This window comes from Geotrypetes seraphini, chromosome 14, assembly GCF_902459505.1.
Source record: "Geotrypetes seraphini chromosome 14, aGeoSer1.1, whole genome shotgun sequence".
Lineage (NCBI taxonomy): Eukaryota > Metazoa > Chordata > Amphibia > Gymnophiona > Dermophiidae > Geotrypetes > Geotrypetes seraphini.
In genome coordinates, this window is record NC_047097.1 from 22,900,224 (window position 1) to 22,920,807 (window position 20,584).

At 41.7% G+C, this 20,584-nt stretch overlaps 1 protein-coding gene across 2 annotated transcripts in view; it reads left to right on the plus strand.

The window, feature by feature from the left end:
• The first annotated feature begins 201 nt into the window (after positions 1-201).
• CEP152 (centrosomal protein 152) overlaps positions 202-20,584 on the plus strand; it is an 85,850-nt gene continuing 65,467 nt past the window's right edge. The window contains exons 1-8 of one of the 2 annotated variants that reach the window (XM_033920179.1): positions 202-335; positions 4,734-4,872; positions 10,986-11,095; positions 12,504-12,570; positions 12,672-13,034; positions 15,168-15,330; positions 18,325-18,465; positions 18,932-19,071. In XM_033920179.1, the coding sequence (XP_033776070.1) occupies positions 4,780-4,872; positions 10,986-11,095; positions 12,504-12,570; positions 12,672-13,034; positions 15,168-15,330; positions 18,325-18,465; positions 18,932-19,071 (1,077 nt within the window). In that variant the 5' untranslated portion in view covers positions 202-335; positions 4,734-4,779. Of the gene's footprint in view, positions 506-4,733; positions 4,873-10,985; positions 11,096-12,503; positions 12,571-12,671; positions 13,035-15,167; positions 15,331-18,324; positions 18,466-18,931; positions 19,072-20,584 lie in introns of both variants that reach the window. The other variant, XM_033920177.1, reaches the window with a different exon arrangement.

Here is a 20,584-nt window from a genome sequence, read left to right on the forward strand (position 1 = left end):
CCCCGGCCGATCCCTCACCGTCGGCCCCGACGCCCTCAACCTCTCCACTAATCGGCCCGCACCGAGCTTCCCGCTGTCTTCCGCGCCACTGCCGGCCTCCGAATAACGGCGGGCAGCAGCGCAACCTAACCTGGCGCCTGGCCCCGCCTCCTCCAACAGCTGAGCCCTACCCGGGCAATGGGCCCGCCCCTGCCCGCGGCTGTGCGGTCAGACAGGAAGGCATTCCGAGGGTGGATTGGAGGAGCGCTAGGTCAATCTGGCTACGGCGGCCGAATGAGGGCTTTCCTGTCTTTTGACTGTTAAAGAGGGAAGAGGAAGAGACGGGGAGCGAGGTTGTGCGTTTATATGATATGAAAAGTCGGGGTGTGCCCGGTCCTTGGTGCGTTTGGGGTTGTTTTGTTCGAGGGGGTTGGTTTTCTGCGAAAAGAGACCGAAGAAGCCGGGGCCTCCCAGTAATTAGAGGGGAGCTGGGCAGCTGCAGCCCTTCCTCGCTGTATTCTTAGGGGTAAGTGTGTCGAACCTAATGGTTCCCTTGGGTGGGTTAGGAAGGAAGCAAGGTCCTTGTTCCCATGTGCATCTCGGGTGCTTCATTGGCCCCTGAACAATGTGAATGTTTACCCCTTGGAGCAGGGGTGTCCAATGTCGGTCCTCGAGGGCCGCAGTCCAGTCGGGTTTTCAGGATTTCCCCAATGAATATGCATGAGATCTATTTGCATGCACTGCTTTCATGGTATGCTAATAGATCTCATGCATATTCATTGGGGAAATCCTGAAAACCCGACTGGATTGCGGCCCTCGAGGACCGACATTGGACACCCCCTGCCCGGGCTTGGAGGGACTTTTAAACAGCTACAGTAGTTCTTACTACTGCTAGGGCAGGGGTAGGAAACTCCGGCCCTCCAGAGCCCTATTCCAGTCGGGTTTTCAGGATTTTCCCTAATGAATATGCATTCAAAGCAGTGCATGCAAATAGATGTCATTGCATATTCATTGGGGAAATCCTGAAAACCCGACTGGAATAGGGCTCTGGAGGACCGGAGTTCCTTACCCCTGTGCTAGGGTGTTCCTAAAAGAGAGCTCCAGTCCATAGGCCATTATTGAGATGGTTTGGGGAAATCCACTGCTTATTTAACATAGTAACATAGTAGATGACGGCAGATAAAGACCCGAATGGTCCATCCAGTCTGCCCAACCTGATTCAATTTAAATTTTTTTAATTTTTTCTTCTTAGCTATTTCTGGGCAAGAATCCAAAGCTTTACCCTGTACTGTGCTTGGGTTCCAACTGCCGAAATCTCAATTAAGGCCTACTCCAGCCCATCTACACCCTCCCAGCATGCAGCATAAAATCTGTTTTACTGGGGATCTTGCTAGTTTCCAAGTTTATTTAATATTTGATATACCGTATTTTGACAATCACCTGTATCCTCTCCTTACCCCCTGCTACCCTCCTCTTCTCCCACCCCTCCTCCCCCTTCTCTTTCCTCACCCCCCTCTTTAAGTCGACTTGAACCTACCTAGGTATGAGCGACGCAGAAATAGAAGATTAGATTAGATCAATGCGGTTTACATTTAATATAAAAGTTAAAATTGAATGAAAATTGAAAGTTACATTTTAAACAAATTAAAAGATAGACCCTCCCCCCCCCTTTTACTAAACCGCAATAGTAGTTATTGGCGCAGGGAGCTGCACTGGATGCTCCGCAGTGCTCCCGATGCTCATAGGAACTCTATGAGTGTCAGGAGCAGTGCGGAGCATCCAGCGTGGCTCCCTGCGCTAATAACCAGTATCGCAGTTTAGTAAATGGGGGGGGGGGGGAGGGAGAGAGAGTATAATAAAATTTAAATACAATTTTAAATTTAGTTTTAAATGTGCGCTTCTAATTCCATATTGATGCTTACTTGAGTCCTGCCTGAAATATAAATATATGCCGATTGAATAGAAGCTGATAGTTAATTGCATCTGAAATTAAAAAAAGATTTTAAAAGTGATTTGAAAGGTTCTAAATTGTTTTCAGCTCTAATATGATCAGGGAGGACATTCCAGAGTTTGGACCATTAACCAAAAACTACTCTCTCTAATAGAGGTGTATGTAATATATCTTACAGATGGAATAGTAAAAAGGTTTTGAGACCTGTGTTGGCCACTGATTTTCAAGGCACTGGAATTGTGTCTCCCTAGGCACTTTGCAGCGCCTAACGCCATCGTAGGCGTGGCTAATGAGCACTGGAAGTGGCATTAGGTGTCATTCACCTCAAAGGTAGGCACCGGAAATGTAGACCTGGAAAACCCTGGCCTACATTTCCAGTGCCTACCTTTGCCGGAAGTACAATTTTATAAATGGTGCTATCGTATGATTGACACGCGATCAGCGGTCGCCAACAATGGCACCAGTTCGAGAATCCGGGCCTAAGTGGTTCCTTTATTAAGCAGTGGTCATTCTAGTGAGCTAATGCTATTTTTACTATGGCTGTAAAGACCCCTCCTGCAGTTTTCCATGTATTTTATTAATGGCTATGTGCTAATGTTGCCATTTGCACACACAAATTATCGCCTAAGCACTTAGGCCCGGATTCTGTAAAAGGTGCCTAGAAAAATGGCGCCAGCCACGTGTCGATCGCACGTAGGTTCCATTTACAGAATCGCGCCTAGCGGTGCCGATGTAAAAACTTAGGTGCCGGAAATGTAGTCGAGGGTTTTAAAGGCCTACATTTCAGGTGCCTAGGTTACTCTGCCCATAAAAACACCCACTTAGGCATCAGATGCTGCTAAGCGCCATGTGATAGGCACCTACCTTTTATAGAATCGGGTAGGCACATATCGCTGAGTTAAATTTTTTTTTTTTTTTTCCCATTTATTGTACCTATTAAGGGGATTTTTCCAATTAAGTTAGGCGCCCTTTAGAGAATCTGGCCTTATTGCCAACTGTTGAGTAGGTGACAAGGACTACTGCGTTAACCATTCATTAACCAGTTAGCATGCGGTAATATAGATGCGCTAACTAGGTAGTGCTATTCTCTGCCCCTGACACACACCCTAAAATAGGATTCTCCCCCAAATATTTACTGGACAGTTAGCTTGTGCACATGCAAAAACGAATGTGTGATGTTTTAGCGCATGCCACATTGGGCCATTTTTGCTGTGTTAGACGTATGTTAGCATCTAACGCAGCTCTTAGTAAAATGACCCCTAAGTCAGGTAAGACCATGAAGTGAAATTGAGCAGTTTTTTTTTTTTAATGTTTCCTTCTTAAAGGACTGTATTTGTACATTTTGTAATGTGCCAAAAATGCACTGCTAGTAATATTAGCCTGTGGGTCTCTCTTACTAAAATGTGCATGTGAATTATATGCTAATTATTGGCACATGGCCATAGTAACTGTTATTATGCTGGCTTGATAGAATATGCTAATTCGTATGCCAATTGCTTTCTGTCCTCTGGAGCAGGACATATAGGCAGTGCAGGTTTTTAGGTGGAGAACAGTCATGGCCTAATCATTATAGTAAGCAAATGGTACTTTATCGTATGCTGTCATATGTGGATGGCGTGGTAAAGTAACATACGTGTCACTAGCACAAATAGACTAATTGTGGTAACTACGTGAACATTTGGTGAACGCTTCCACCAGGTAATTTGGACACTCACCATATGATAAGTGCAACATTTTACATTGTTTTTATGACTAGGATGAATGCTATTGCAAGATTTTAATTTAGTTATTGCATTTATATTCTGCTTTACCCTACACATAGTAATAGAATTACAATTGATGTATAAACTCATATAATATATACAATTATAAAGACAAAGCTTCTGTTCCATAATGTCCATAGGCCATTATTGAGATGACTTGGGAAAATCCACTGCTTATTCTAGGATAAGCAGCATGAAATCTGTTTTACTACTTAGGATCTTGCTAGATACTTGGGGACCTGGGTTGGCCACTGTTGGAGACGGGATATTGAGCTTGATGGATCTTCGGTCTGTCCCATTATGGCAATTCTTATATAATGTGCTTATAGCAGCTATTTTGTGGCAGTTTACATCTTAACGTATACTAATTGTGCACTATTTTAAAAAATATTTTTTGGAAAGGGGTTTGTCAAGATGATAAAAGGGATAGAAGTCCTCTCGTATGAGGAAAGACTAAAGAAGTTAGGGCTCTTTAGCTTGGTAAAGAGAAGGCTAAGGGGAGATACCATTGAAGTCTACCGAATCCCGAGTGGTGTAGAACGGGTATAAGTGCATCCGTTTTTTACTCAATCAAAATTTACTAAGACTGGGGGGGACACTCGATGAAGTTGCAGGCAAATACTTTTAAAACCAATAGGAGGAAATATTTTTTTCACTCAGAGAGTAGTTAAGCTCTGGAATTCATTGCCAGAGGATATGGTAAGAGTGTTTAATGTACAGTAGCTGGGTTTAAAAAGAAAGGTTTTGGACAAGTTCCTGGAGAAAAAGTCCATGGTCTGCTATTGAGACAGACATGGGGAAGCCACTCCTTGACCTGGATTGGTAGCATGGATTGTTGCTATTATTTGGGGTTTTGCCAGGTACTTTGTGACCCGGATTGGCCACTGTGAAGACAGGATACTGGACTAGACAGACCATTGGTCTAACCCAGCCAGCGGAACCTTAATGTATCCCAAAACAAATGTGAAATATAGTTGTGTGAAAGACAGTAGCAAATAAAATTGTATTTATTGATATTTTTCATTTTTCAACTTTGATAGGTTTCACAACATTTTTAAAAAAAAGTTCCTAGCCATAAAAAGCACAATGTCGCTTGATTTCGACAGTGGGGCCCTACAAACTCAGCATGCAGAAGAAGAAGAAGAATACGATAAAGAAGACTATGCTAGAGAGCAAGAGGTAACAATCCTAATGTTAGAGCTTGGTCTTTGTCGATCTTCTCCCGCATGTTTTACAGACAATGCTTACACAAATGAAACTTTTCATAATACAGTCAACTGTGCCATCTTTTTTTTTTTTTTCAAGTCTTTATTCATTTTAACATATACATCAAGTGTAGATTAAAATATGAACACAACATATTACATTATCACTTGATAATTCCATAACAATATATAACTAAAAGATTTATATCCCACCCCCATCTCATATCTATACATCTTTTAACATCTGCTTACTGCGCATGCTCAAGGCCTCCCGCTCTCCCCGAGAATCTTGGAGAGAGCGGGAGCCAGAAGGCCTTGAGCATGCTCAGATGCAAGAGGCAAGGTCTTCAGGCACCGGCACGTCCTGTGAGTTGGTGCTACGTGTCGTTGCCAGATCGGGGTAAGGGCTTGTGTTTGGGCGGGTGGGCGGGCAATGTCGGTTCGCAGGGTGGGGTAACGATGCTGGATCTCGGGGGGGGGGGAGGGGGCGTTTGCGGGGGGGGGGGGGGGTGATGCCGGTTCTCAGGGGAGAGGGCGCTTGCAAATCGAGTCAACGCTCGAGTGTTTTGCTCTTCTGGCAAAACCCTCGCAAACCATGTTACTCACACACCGAGGTTTGACTGTACTTACAAAAGCAGATTGTAAAGGTGTTGGTCTCCTCTGTAAAAATGACATCATCAGGGCATTTTTACTTTAAAAAACATGTTTTGGTAATAGTCATGGTATAGTTTGCAGAAAGTGTCCAAGGCATATGCTTGTAAGTGGAAACCCATGTTCAACCCACAAGGTCTGGGGGAGGGGGCAGTGAGCGATTAAGTGATGGTGATCAGGCCATGACTTTAGTTCTTTGTTGGTTCAGTGCAATTGAAAAAATACTGAAAATCAAAACTGTACCTTGGCCTTTCTTTTCAGAACAAAGGATAAATGTTGATCTGTGATCTCAGTGGGAACTGGTGTTTTTGTTTCTGGATTAGATTACCTACAGCTGCTCTTCTGTCTATGATGGCTAAGTCTAAAAAAAGATCATAATTTTATACTTTAGTTTTGACAATATGTATGAAATTTACAAGATAATGATACTTTTTTGTTCGGTGCAAAATGAAAAGCAGAATATTCTGGAACGAGAAAATCGGTATGTGCCAGTGTTTTTATAAAAAGACGTCTGCTGTTTTGAGAGCAAATTTAAGAAAATGATATGTGTAGGATTATCCCAAGTCTCTCTTCCGTTGGCAAAATTAAATCCATAGTGAGATAATATAATTGGTAATTCCATCTCACCCTTCTGCCCTAAGCAGATTGTCTGTGATCCCAAGAGAAATCCTAGCTCTCTTGTCACAAGTTTCACGCTGTCAGACAGGAAGAAACATTTCCTTAGCCAGATTTATGCTTTTATAGTAGAGGAGTGAAATGTGAAATTTCTGAATGTGCAGTTACCTGATTTACTGTCCATTACTGGCCTTTTGTAGCATCTCTGAAAATAATGTGAAATTTTGGATAGAGTAAGGCCTGGATTCTCTATAAGGCGCTGATATCATTAAACATTACAGGGCATTTCTAAATCGCAAAACCTTCCAGATCGATGGGTTTACATAGCCAAGAGACTGTACAAAATGGCAAATTACAAAAATATTACCATAATCATTAATTTCCTGAAAATCTTATAAATAAAAAGGTTTCCAGTAACTTTCGAAAGTGCATATAAGAACCCGAGGAGGCAAACAGAGTACGGAGCTCCATGTCCCAACTAGCTGCCTGATATGCAACAGTTTAATGTAGGAACTTCTTATAAAGACAGCCTCGCGCAGAAGGGAACACAAACACTGAAGTAACCTGTAACGGGCGATCTACATTGAAAAGCGTAAATTGATCCAGAAGGTACCCAGGTGCCTGACCATGTAAAACTTTATAGCATAGAGTCCCAAATTTAAACAATATCCTAGTCTCGAATGGCAGCCAGTGAATCTCTTTATAGTACGGGGTGACATGCTCTGATTTCTTTAAATTAAAAATAAGACGCACTGCTGCTTCCATCATGCCCAGCAGTCCGCTCCCGCGGCGGCCCCCAGGTCAAAGACCAGTGCCCTAACTGAGACCAGCCCTACCTGCGTACATTCCGGTTCAGCAGGAACTTGTCTAACTTTGTCTTGAATCCCTGGGGGGTGTTTTCCCCTATAACAGCCTCCGGAAGAGCGTTCCAGTTTTCCACCATTCTCTGGGTGAAGAAGAACTTCCTTACGTTTGTACGGAATCTATCCACTTTTAACTTTGGAGAGTGCCCTCTTGTTCTCCCAACCTTGGAGAGGGTGAACAACCTGTCCTTATCTACTTAGTCTGTTCCCTTCAGTATCTTGAATGTTTCGATCATGTCCTCTCTCAGTCTTCTCTTTTCAAGGGAGAAGAGGCCCGGTTTCTCTAATCTCTCACTGTATGGCAACTCCTCTAGCCCCTTTACCATTTTAGTTGTTCTTCTCTGGACCCTTTCAAGTAGTACCATGTCCTTCTTCATGTACGGCGACCGGTGCTGGATGCACTCTAATCACAATATCTATGGTGTTAAGTATAAGACCATCAAAGCCCTACTCTACTGCCATAGAGGTGCCACCTGCAGCTATAAGGGCAATTGGGATGATAGACAGGTGGTTATTGGAAGTATTAGGGAAGTTTTGGGGACTCACTCTAAATTATAAGAGGGTTATGATGAGATGCACTTCTGGCATTCTTTATGTGACTTTCACAGCAGTGCCCTCTAAGGTGTCCCACTGCTCTGTTGGTATGCCCCTCCTATGTTCAAATGCACATTTGAACATTTCTAACTTGGATGTTTTGTTGTTTTTTTTAATTGAAAATGGGGTATAACTTTGGACATTTTGGTGGCTTGGATGTCCAAATAGCTGATTCTCAAAAAAAAGTTATATTTGAACGTCTAGGTGTTGGTCATTTGAAAATGTTTTGCGGGAAATGTCCAAAGTCGGACTTAAGACGTCCTTTTCAAAAATGGCCCTCCATATATCAGAGCTGGTGTTATACATGGCTAGGGCCCAGGGCAGAAATTTGGGAGGGGACCCCGAAGCCTATTACCAGGCCATACCAGCTTCCAGCAGGCTTAGGCGGCTCTCTGGCCAGGGGGCTGTTGCCCTTGTTGCACCATGTGTGATCTTTGTATTTTTCACAGTATAGGAGAAAATGAATTTTTCCATTTCTTTGGTGTTGTAATATATACAAGGTGTAGCTTCTTTGGATTTTGGTTGAATTTATATTTATCATGTATTGTCATTTGTATTTTTTTTTGTGTTAGCACAAAATTTCTATGTAGCTTTCTGTTCTAATTTTGCTTGTTTAATTTTCCCAATAATGGTGGTGGTGGTGGTGGTGGGGATATTTGTGAGGAGGAGATGGGTTTTGTTTATCCTTGTTCTGTATTTGTGATTTATAAAACAGTTATACAGAATATTGTTTTATTTATACTTTAATAAAATGATTTAAATATCAAATCATAACTATTTGAGGCTCGTGTGGATAGGATAAGACTGAGTTCATGGAGACAGGGACAAACTTTGTCCCCGTGTCATTCTCTACACCAAATGAACACACATACCATTTTGTAATATAGAAACTGTAGGTGACAGAATTAGGATGGGAGGACATAAGAGAAGTGGAAAGACAGTGGTCTAAGCTGAAAGGAGCGATAAAAATGGCTACGGACCTTTATGTGAAGAAAATCAATAAAAACAAAAGAAAAAGGAAGCCGATATGGTTCTCCAACCTAGTAGCTGAGAAAATAAAGGCGAAAGAGTTGGCGTTCATGAAATATAAAAAAACCCAAGAAGAGGAGAGCAGAAAGGACTACAGGGTGAAACTGAAAGAAGCCAAGAGAGAGATACGTTTGGCGAAGGCACAGGCGGAAGAACAAATGGCTAAAAATGTAAAAAAGGGAGATAAAAATTTTTTCAGATATATTAGTGAAAGGAGGAAGATAAAAAATGGAATTGCTAGGCTAAAAGATGCTGGGAACAAATATGTGGAGAGTGATGAGGAGAAAGCAAATGTGCTAAACAAATACTTCTGTTCTGTGTTCACAGAAGAAAATCCTGGAGAAGGACCGAGATTGTCCGGCAAAGTTACACGAGAAAATGGAGTAGATTCTGCGCCGTTCACGGAGGAGGGTGTTTATGAGCAACTTGAAAAACTGAAGGTGGACAAAGCGATGGGACCAGACGGGATCCATCCCAGGATACTAAGGGAACTCAGAGAGGTTCTGGCGAGTCCTATTAAAGACTTGTTCAACAAATCTCTGGAGACGGGAGTGATTCCTGGGGATTGGAGGAGAGCGGATGTGGTCCCTATTCATAAAAGTGGTCACAGGGATGAAGCAGGAAACTACAGGCCGGTGAGCCTTACTTCAGTTGTTGGAAAAATAATGGAAGTGTTGCTGAAAGAAAGGATAATGTATTTCCTTGAATCTAATGGGTTACAGGATCCGAGGCAACATGGCTTTACAAAAGGTAAATCGTGCCAAACGAACCTGATTAAATTTTTTGATTGGGTGACCAGAGAGCTGGATCGAGGACATATGCTAGATGTAATTTACTTGGATTTCAGCAAAGCCTTTGATACAGTTCCTCATAGGAGGCTGTTGAACAAACTTGAAGGGCTGAAGTTAGGACCCAAAGTGGTGAACTGGGTCAGAAACTGGCTGTCGGACAGACGCCAGAGGGTGGTGGTTAATGGAAGTCGCTCGAAGGAAGGAAAGGTGACTAGTGGAGTCCCTCAGGGTTCGGTGCTGGGGCCAATCCTGTTCAATATGTATGTAAGTGACATTGCTGAAGGGTTAGAAGGAAAAGTGTGCCTTTTTGCAGATGATACCAAGATTTGTAACAGAGTAGACACCGAAGAGGGAGTGGAAAATATGAAAAAGGATCTGCAAAAGTTAGAGGAATGGTCTAATGCCTGGCAACTAAAATTCAATGCAAAGAAATGCAGAGTAATGCATTTGGGGATTAATAATAGGAAGGAACCGTATATGCTGGGAGGAGAGAAGCTGATATGCACGGACGGGGAGAGGGACCTTGGGGTGATAGTGTCCGAAGATCTAAAGGCGAAAAAAACAGTGTGACAAGGCAGTGGCTGCTGCCAGAAGGATTCTGGGCTGTATAAAGAGAGGCGTAGTCAGTAGAAGAAAGAAGGTGTTGATGCCCCTGTACAGGTCATTGGTGAGGCCCCACTTGGAGTATTGTGTTCAATTTTGGAGACCGTATCTGGCGAAAGACGTAAGAAGACTTGAGGCGGTCCAGAGGAGGGCGACGAAAATGATAGGAGGCTTGCACCAGAAGACGTATGAGGAGAGACTGGAAGCCCTGAATATGTATACCCTAGAGGAAAGGAGAGACAGGGGAGATATGATTCAGACGTTCAAATACTTAAAGGGTATTAACGTAGAACAAAATCTTTTCCAGAGAAAGGAAAATGGTAAAACCAGAGGACATAATTTGAGGTTGAGGGGTGGTAGATTCAGGGGCAATGTTAGGAAATTCTACTTTACGGAGAGGGTGGTGGATGCCTGGAATGCGCTCCCGAGAGAGGTGGTGGAGAGTAAAACTGTGACTGAGTTCAAAGAAGCGTGGGATGAACACAGAAGATTTAGAATCAGAAAATAATATTAAAGATTGAACTAGGCCAGTTACTGGGCAGACTTGTACGGTCTGTGTCTGTGTATGGCCGTTTGGAGGAGGATGGGCAGGGGAGGGCTTCAATGGCTGGGAGGGTGTAGATGGGCTGGAGTAAGTCTTAACAGAGATTTCGGCAGTTGGAACCCAAGCACAGTACCGGGTAAAGCTTTGGATTCTCGCCCAGAAATAGCTAAGAAGAAGAAAAAAAAAAAAAAAAAAAAATTTAAATTGAATCAGGTTGGGCAGACTGGATGGACCATTCGGGTCTTTATCTGCCGTCATCTACTATGTTACTATGTTACTATGTAAAATGGACAAAACCAATTTGGCATCAAAATCTATACACAAATTCATTACTAAATTGCTATCCATATTAGTTCCCTCAAAAGTGCAATGTTTTAAAATCTCTTTTGCCCTTTAGCTGCAGCAGTTGTTGACTGATCTGCCCCATGACATGTTGGATGACAGCAGAGACCTCTCATCTCCAGAGCCGGACTACTCTGACTGCAGTGGAAACGGGATCCAAGCGCAGTAAGGCACTTCATTATATGTCTTTCTCCCTCTTTGACTTCTTACACACATACTTAACATTTTCATGACAAACAACCTTTTGATTTGTGGGCTTCAGTCTGTATAGGACCTGCTCTGGCCTTACATGGTTGGTGGATCCAAGGCTCTTTTTTTTTAACATATGCCCTAATTTATAAGCCAATTCATGTGTATAAAAATGGTTTTATAAATTTACCCTCAACGTGTGTAATATGCTGGTGTTATGCAATATTTTAGAGTCTATGTTTAGATTTATTGTTTGTTTTTTTATGTAGGCTGCTCACATACATGGCAATTGAGTGAGATAGAAAGGTTTCAAATAAAGTAAAGTAAATAAGACTTGTAGACTAAATTCTGGGTTTAAAAAAAAAATTATTACAAGTATTTTTAATACCACCAATCACTGCAAAGCGCTACAGGGTGGTTTACAATTGAATCGGTAAATAAAGAAAAGGAAATAGAAAATTACAATATTCATAGTAACAGACAGCAGATAAAGACCAGAAGGGGAAGGAGAGAAGGAGGAGGCATAAACAGAGAATTAGTGGGGAGGGAAGGAAAATAAGGGGAAAGGGGCAGGATGAAAGGAGTGGGAGACAGCTTCTAGGGTTGAGGAAGCTGAACAGGAAAAAATCCAGCTCTTTACCGGTTTGAATTTTGGGAAGGAGGTCTCAGGCTGGACATTCAAGGGGAGGGAATTTCAAAGTTGTGGGCCAAGGTAGCAGAAAGCGGAGACTTTGGAGATGTTGGGATGGTTAGGGTAGTGGAAGAACAGATTGTGAGTCGTGAAAGTGTGATCTGGGATGTATGGGATGAGGAGATCAGCCAAGTAGTTGGTTGATTGGGTAACAAGTCCTCTCTAGACTATTGTAAAGGGTTTGAATTTGAAGCAGGCAGAAACAGGAAGCCAGTGCTTAGCTGATAATGAGGAGGAGACATGATGAAGTGCTTGCCCTGGATCGGTGGCATGGAATGTAAAGATGGGATACTGGGCTAGATGAACAATTGGTCTGGTCCAATAAGGCTATTCGTATGTACTTAGGTGTTATGTAGTAGTTCAACTACTATGGATTAGACTAATTGGAGGCACTCGAGAGTGGTGAGGAGTTAACTGAGCCTTGTGGAATAAAATAGGCCCTGTGGCAGATGCTAACTACTAGGAAGTGACTCCATTTGTGCCTATGCAGTGTTAGAGAAAATAGACAGCCACAACACATTTCTTTCAGTATCTTAACAGTAAGTGTAGAGATTTTATCTCTTTCTGTATATAAGTGTATAGTGTTCCACTTTTAATGTGGAATGAAATTTTGGCTACATCTTTTGAACACATAACATATATCACAATCATTAGCTCTTAAATTGTTTGAAGCATTTCTTAAATGTCTTCTAGAGCACATGAGCCCTGGGAACAGGAGACGAGGTGGTCAGATGACCCAGTTATAGCTAATCCTCAAAGAGTAAGTGTAAGAGTACCATAGTTAATAAGATTTGGTTGTCTTTTATTAAATGTCGTATTGCTAATTGAAACTAGATAGTAAATCATACTACTCTCTGATAGGGCTATGATGATGAGTATACAAGGAACCAGTATAATGAGCAGTATGTCTATGAAAACCTCGGCCCAGGAGGAGATAATCTCAGGCATCAACAGAATGGTGACAATCATGCTAATGGCTGGAGTGGTCACCCTAGCGACAATGAAGATGGCAGCATATATGACGTTGAATATATTTACCCATGCAGGCGGATGAAAGAGGGTTCTGAGGGACAGGGCTATTCTGTTGCAGCTCACTATCAGCAAAACAATATATATCACCTTCCAGAAGATTTCCAGCCATACAAAACCAATCACAAACAGGATGTTAACAGCAAACAGGGTGAAAAATCTGCCTTTCCAGATACTCAAAGGGAACATTATCAGGTATTTCAGGAATCAAAATATGCTCCAGTCATTTGATGTTTTCAGAGATTTTTGTGGTGTATGGTCAAGTAGGAGTCCTTGTACTAAGTTGTGTAAAAAGTGGCTTTTTGTGTGCCCTTATGTAGGTCTTTCCCACGAGCTAAGGCTATTTCTATTGCAGCCGTAAAAAATGCCTTTTTGTATTTTTTTTTGCATTAATGGCCATGTGCTAACATGTTATACAAACAAAGGAAGAAAGAAACAACAGGGTCTGCAGTGAAGGGTCGGAGACAAAACAAGAAAAACTGCAGTACCACGTACAATGATACAGGCAAAGTTTATTAAATTGATTGCGGTTCAAAACAACATCTTAAAGCTAAACCACGGGACCCAACACGGTCCGTATTTCGATACACGCCTTCTTCAGAGGTCCCAGGTTGGAAAGGGATCAAATAGAACTGCAAAACAAACTAAAACCTGTGTGTTGGGTCCCGTGGTTTAGCTTTAAGGTGTTGTTTTGATCCGCAATCAATTTAATAAACTTTGCCTGTATCATTGTACGTGGTACTGCAGTTTTTCTTGTTTTGTCTCCGACCCTTCACTGCAGACCCTGTTGTTTTTTTCTTCCTTTGTTTGTATAACATGTTAGCACATGGCCATTAATGCAAAAAAAAATACAAAAAGGCATTTTTTACGGCTGCAATAAAAATAGCACCGGGAGCAGCGCGGGCCTAAAAACTGCTAGCGCAGTTTAATAGAAAAGGGCCTTGGTGTCGGATACAGCTGCTTATATTGGGCCTTGCTGGCATTGTAATCTCAAAGTAGGGATTCTAGATCATTTTATTATTTTTCTGTCCCTTTATTTTAGCCTTTTGGAAATCTATTTGGGGTCAAATAAATAGTTTATTGGAAAACCATGTTGCATTTTCTTATGATACAATTCTATTCGGAACATCAATGAGGACACAGTCAAATTTCGTCTAACAATAATAAGCTTTTATTGATCATGACAGGAGTCGCCATACAACAAATCATATTTAATTGGAAAAATTGGAGTAGACTTAATTATTGCTTCTGGTGGATTTCATTATGTCACATTTATAAAATGGAAAGAGTAATTGCTATACAAAGAGGGGGACTATAATAAATTTAATGAAATCTGGGGGCCATTGACAAGATATTGTAATGAAAAGATACCATTTTTCCATTATAAATAAAATAAAAAGGAAGGGATGGGGGGAGAGATTTAATAATTTTATTAATATTTAGACCAATAATAAAGAATATTATATAGGAGTTTTGTGAATGCATAGATTATGGTTGGGTTGGGAGGGATTGGGTTAAAATTATAATGTTTTAATTCTGAATATGATAAAGTTCCAAGTGTTGTATTCAATTTTAACTGTTATTTATTGTTACACATGTTATATGATGCAAAATGAATAAAGATTTGTAAAAATATTGGGCCTTGCAGTGTATTTGGAGATTCTGACTTTGATCATTGATGTAATTTTCTTTCTTTATGGCTAAAACATTTCTGAAATGACAATTTTAAACATTCTTTATAGGGCTTTTTTTTTTCCTCTGTTCAATCAGAATTGGTAGGGTTATGGCACACGGCCTTTATTTGCACCAGCCTAGGGTTTTCCTCTGATACTAATATCATTTCCTCTGTCATAGGAGCGACAGTCCTTGGTGGCAACATGAATTAACATTTATAGATTATTTTTGAACATTTAGGGCTCCTTTTAGCGTCTTTAGCGCACGCACCGGATTAGCGCGTGCTAGCTGAAAAACAACCGCCTGCTCAAGAGGAGGCGGTAGCGGCTAGCACGCGCGGCATTTTAGTGCGCGCTATTCCGCGCGTTAGGGCCTTAACGCGCCTTCGTAAAAGGAGCCCTTATTGTTGCTTAATATTTTGTAGTACTTTTTTTCTTTAAACAAATCACGTGTATTTGTCTATAATATCTCCTGAGCCTTTCAACCTAATAAAGCAAGATTTTCAGGATAGGTTTGTCTTTATAATTCCTGGAAATTCAAATACACTTTTCCCATTAACTAAAGATCTAGTTCTAAGCTGAAGAAAAAATGATTTTAGATTGTGCGTAATTTTTTTTGTCTTTGGTTGCTTTCCCTTTTCTCATTTCCTTCCAGCGATTTGTTCCAGAAATGGCAAGTAGCCAGCCTAGTGAACCTTATCAAGTTAAATATAATCCGTATCAACCTACCATCAAGAATAAAGGAACAGTTACCCAGGAAACAAGAAGAGATGAAAGGTTTGAAGAGTTACAGAAAGAATTTTTGGACACTGGCGAAAGTAAGGCATTGGGGAGGCAAAAGAGGGGCTCTGTCATTCCAAGCAGGCAAATGGAATAAATGTCTAACCACCCTCATTTCAAATGCACCCTCCTACCAATTAAAACCTATCTGTTTGATAAATTTCTCTGACTCCCTTCCTGCCTTCTTGTATCTCTGATACGCCTCCGGATATACCGTATTTTCACACATATAACGCGCGCGCTATACAAGATTTTACAAACACGGAATAAGCATGCGTGTTATATACGTGAGCGCGTTATACAATTTTTTTTTACATTGCTGATACCACATTCGGCGACACCCATAACGGCAGAGACGGCATTTGCCGCCCCGATAATGCCTTCCAGCTTGTATTTTTTTTTTTCAAGTGGAACTCTATGGGATGTAACAGCAGTTGCATTGTGCATGTCCTGACTGAGAGCCTCTGAGGTAACCTGACAAAAGGTCAAACATGTGGGACCCTTTCTATCAAGTTAACTCTCGCTCCTGAAGATAAAAGGTATAGGGAATAATTGTAATAGGGAGTTTTAGCTGCAATCTGGCGCATCTAGGTTTACTGCACCCCAGCGTCGCCGCCGCACGGATCACAACAGCATCGACTGTATCGTCTACGAGGACCACTTGTTATTAGAACACGTTTGGCGATTTTTTGTACAGGTTACATAGTCATGTGCGGTATACACGTGAGCGCGCTATACGGAAATTTTTTTACATAAGTGCTTTGTTCCCGCGCGCTATACATGTGGGCGCGTTATACACGTATGCGCGTTATATGCGTAAAAATACGGTACCTGACTACTCTTGACTTGCTAATGTAACTTGAAAGTCTTTTCTGTAACATCGCTGTCTGTGTACAGTTTCTTCCTCTGTAAACCGCTCTGAACTGCTGTGGTATTGCGGTATACAAAAATAAAGTTATTATTATTTACTGCAGCTCCTCCCTCCCCCATGCATGACATATCACTAGCAGGGTGGGAAAAGCATCAAACTGGGGCAGCTGCTCAGCAGCGACTTTGCCACTGCACACATGCTGAAAAGCACAACACTAGGTCTCAAGGCTGGAGCGATACTCACTCAACTTCTTTCTCTTGGGAACGAAGATCTCGCCTCTTGCCTGTGCTGGGCCTTGAGCATCTGCGCATGCTCAAGGCCTTCTGGCTCTCGTTCTCTCCATCGAAATCTTAGATTTTACCCTAAGGCAACCAGTGTAAATCTTGTAACATTAGAGCTAATTTGTTCTCTTCTAGACTTGCCTAGAACCATTCTAGTTGCAGAATCGTTCATCAAGTGGATCTTTCTTGTTACTCTACCTAGCAAACCAACCAGCAACACATTGCAATAATTGGGGCATACCTGGTTAAATATGGCTTTATTTCCCTTTATCAGTTATAACATCGGTAATGCCTTTGATCACATTAGACACATTATTTGATCTGAACAATTTACCCAGAATTTCTGCTCTTTGATTGCTATACACACCATCCAGAATTATAGGAGGTTGGGGTCTTTTTCCACTCTAATAGCATCAGGGGCTGCAAAGCTGGATTTTGTGCTTGTCTCACATTTGGATGTTTTAGAAGACGGTAAACTGCTGGCAGGAGAGGCTGATGACCAAACAGTGGTGTGTTTGTTTCTCAAGGAGTTACTCCACCCTGTTGTCAAACACTGGAAGCTCTTAATATCACTGACCCAGAGGCAGCGGTTTCAGCATCATCCAGTTCCAAACTGGCAGGCACCTGTGGTACCGAGGGCCTTCCCAATGCACAAAGCCATACAAACGCTAATTACAATGCAGTGGTCTTACCAGGATTTCAATTTGAGGGTGGTGCAGGCTATGGCTCATATTTACTATCTTCCAGGGAAGGAACTTGAGATCCTTAAATGGCCTAAGGTTGACTTTTTGATGGCAGCTGTTGGTACTCTCCAAGTTGAGGGTGAAATCGCCTTCAAGGATGCAGAGGACCAAAAATTGGAGCCCTCCAAGGTACTTCGAGGTGGTGGCCATTTTGGTGCAGGCTGTTGTGCGTGAGAACGTGCCTTTTGTGAGCTCAGTAGGTGGCAGATTCGGCAGCAGGAGCTGCCTCGGACCTGGAGGTTTGGAGTCTGATTTGGCATACTTAGCGGACTCCTTTTATGACTTGTCACAGGCCTCAGCAAAGCAGATGTCTTGGTAATCACTGCTTGTTGTTTACTATGGCTGAGTAATTGGTCAGCAAATGCAGTGTCTAAGCAGAGGTTTATGAAACTGCCCTTTAAAGGACAAATGCTGTTTGGCGAAGAACTGGTGAAGATCGTTAAGGATCTCAGGGAGTCTAAATCTCAGCATTTGCCGAAGGATTGCCCAAGGGGTCCCAGAGGGATCGTTATATGCAGCACAAGCCCTTATGTCCATCTAAGCGTCCTTGGGGCAGCCCTCCCTCTCTTTGCAATGATGGTCAGCTAGCTCACTCCTCTTATTCGAGGAGTGGGCCAAAATCACCACAGATCAGTGGGTGCTCAACATTATTTGAGACTGGTACAAATTAGAGCTGGCTTCGTCTATTGCCAAGGCATTTTTGGAATCGCACTGCCGCACACCTCACAAGAGAGAGGCATTGCTAGGCACTCTGTATGCCTTATAAACAATGGGCTTTAGTGCAATACCAGTGTGTTAGCTGTTGGTTCTAACACCAACCCTTCTTAAACGATAGCAAAGATAAACAAGGTTGGAATATTCAAAAGTAAATGAACAGATATTCTGTCAATGTGGAATTGCTTCTTTAAGGTAGTAGATACTTTTCTTTTATCCTGGAAACTCTTTCTTTATTCTTGTTTTAAAAGTTTAAATTGCACACTTTTTCTCTAGTCATTGAATAATAGAAGTCCTTTTTTTGTTTGATAGTCTGAATACTTTTCTTTTTCTAAAATGGATCTGTTTTGTTTGACTGTTTTTTGAAATTTATAAATGTTAGCATTTCAAATGAATAAACAATGGAATTTAAATGTTTTCTAGGCTCTGCAGACAATATGCAGTTTGTTCAACTTCAAGTACTTTATAAAGCCAGAGGGAGACAATTGGAAGAATTTCATGAAAAGCTGGAGCAAAGTGGACGAGAAATTAGATATCTGAATCACCAGCTTGCAATGGTCAGAGGTATGATTAAATGCATACCTGGGATTATTTGCATCAATTTTTTATAGATTTTCCAAAAATGCAGTTGGTGGTATAGTGGATTGTTGGAAGTGATCCTTTTCCATTGCTACCTAAATTGATGCGGTATAATACATTTTTAAATAAACTTGATTAATATATACCTAATCTTGTATTTTCTTGCACATCATTTGTTGACATTTTACAGGACAAACAAAATTTTTGTAGTACTTGCTGAAATTAAAAAATATATATACTGTATAATATACATAGTTGACTCCCATGCTTTCTTTCGTTATAGCCCAAAAGTAGAAAATAAGGCTTGTTCTGTTGTGTTATTTAGTAAGTGATGGGAGAAATCTTGCATATACGTTCCGTGACAAAAAAACCTCATTTTTCAAATTCTCATGAACTTTGTTTTACTGCATGAATGATTAATGTATGAACTGCTTTCCTTTTTTTTTATAAGATGAGAAGGATGGTTTAGTTTTGAGTCTTCAAGAGTCCCAAAATCTCATTCAAAATGGCCAAGAAAGAGAAACGCAGTTGGAAGGGCAGATAAAAGCATTGGACACCACAGTCCAGACTTCAACAGCAAATGAGGAACAGGTATTTTAATAAAGTTTTTGGCAGTTTCTGTCTCAGATAAGCATCCATAATGATCACATTCAAAAAGCTATGACCTTTCCTTGTTTGCTTAGGGAGGTGATGATTTAAGTCATATGGCACATAAAATGTATGCAAAATCGTGATCATTTTATTCCCATCTTACACAAATCATCACATTTGGCTATGAACATTTGGATGCTGCTGTCGCTTGACCGTAACCATATTTAACTGCACCCATTGTTGGCCGCGTTGGCGGCCAACTGTTACATGACCAAACGTTAGCGTCCAACTGTGGTATACCCCTCTCTCCTTCCCTCCATAGTTTGTGCTCCTTCCCTTCCTTCTGTGTCTCTTCTCCCTACCATGTCTCAACTTGCCCCTCTTCCTCCCTCCATTCTGTGTCCGGAGTTTTGTCCCCCCCCTCCCACGGGTGTACCTCCCTAATTTGTGCTCCCTCCCTTCCTTCTGTGTCTCTCTTCCTTCCAGTGTCCCAATGTGCCCCTCTTCCTCCCTCCTTCTGTTCTGTGTCCCAAGTTTGTGCTCCCCTCCCTTGGGTGTACCTCTGCTCTGGCTGTCTCCCTCTTCCTTCATACTTGAGCTGCGGGTCTTGCACGCTGCACACAGCTGAGCCAGAAGCCTTCCTTCTAACCTTGGGGGACAAGGCCAAGCAGCCTATTTAGAGTGCTGGTGGCCCGACGCTGCTTCGAATGAAGGTAGGGCTCACTCGCGGTTGTTGGGTAGGGAAGGATGGAGGGTCAGCGGGGGTTCGGCAGCACGGTGGGGGGGGAGCGGTTTGAAGAGTTGCTATTGAATCCTGGGACTAGGGCTTATTTTTGGGGTAGGGCTTATATTAAGACCTACCCCGAAAATGATGCCAGGGCTCATTTTCGGGGTAGGTCTTATTTTCGGGGAAACACAGTATGTACAGGCTTATCTCTCTCACCGTAAACCTTTTAGAATTGCTGAGGTACGTTCCTGTGGTTCAGCATACCATCCCTATTGCACTGGAAAAAGAGATTAGGTTCTTACCTTGATATTATCTTTTCCAAAAGATAGGGATGGTATGTTGAACCCCCTACCCAGCAATTATCTGTTACACCTGCTTTCAGTCTCAAGCTTACTAGTCAGTTAAGATTTTTCCTGACAGACTATTGGATTATGAAGATTCTGTGTATATTATTAAAAGGGAAGAATAGTTGAGCTCCATAAATGTTCAGGTTATTATATTCTTGCTTAACTTGTGTTTTTATTCCATTTATTGTTCCTTTCAGAGGCTTATTTTAACTACATTTCTGTATGTTCAGTGATTGTTTAAAAATTCAGAAACGTGGAGGGGCATTTTAGATAGGACGTCTAAGTTAGAGTTTGGATGTTTTGAGAAAGATGTCCAAAAAGCCAGTAGTAAAATGTCCATTCTCAAAACTGCCATATAGTTTATTTTCAAAGAAAATGTTGGATATCTTTACTTTTTATCCTTTAGTACGTCTTTTCTTTTTTTGACTTTCCCAAATCT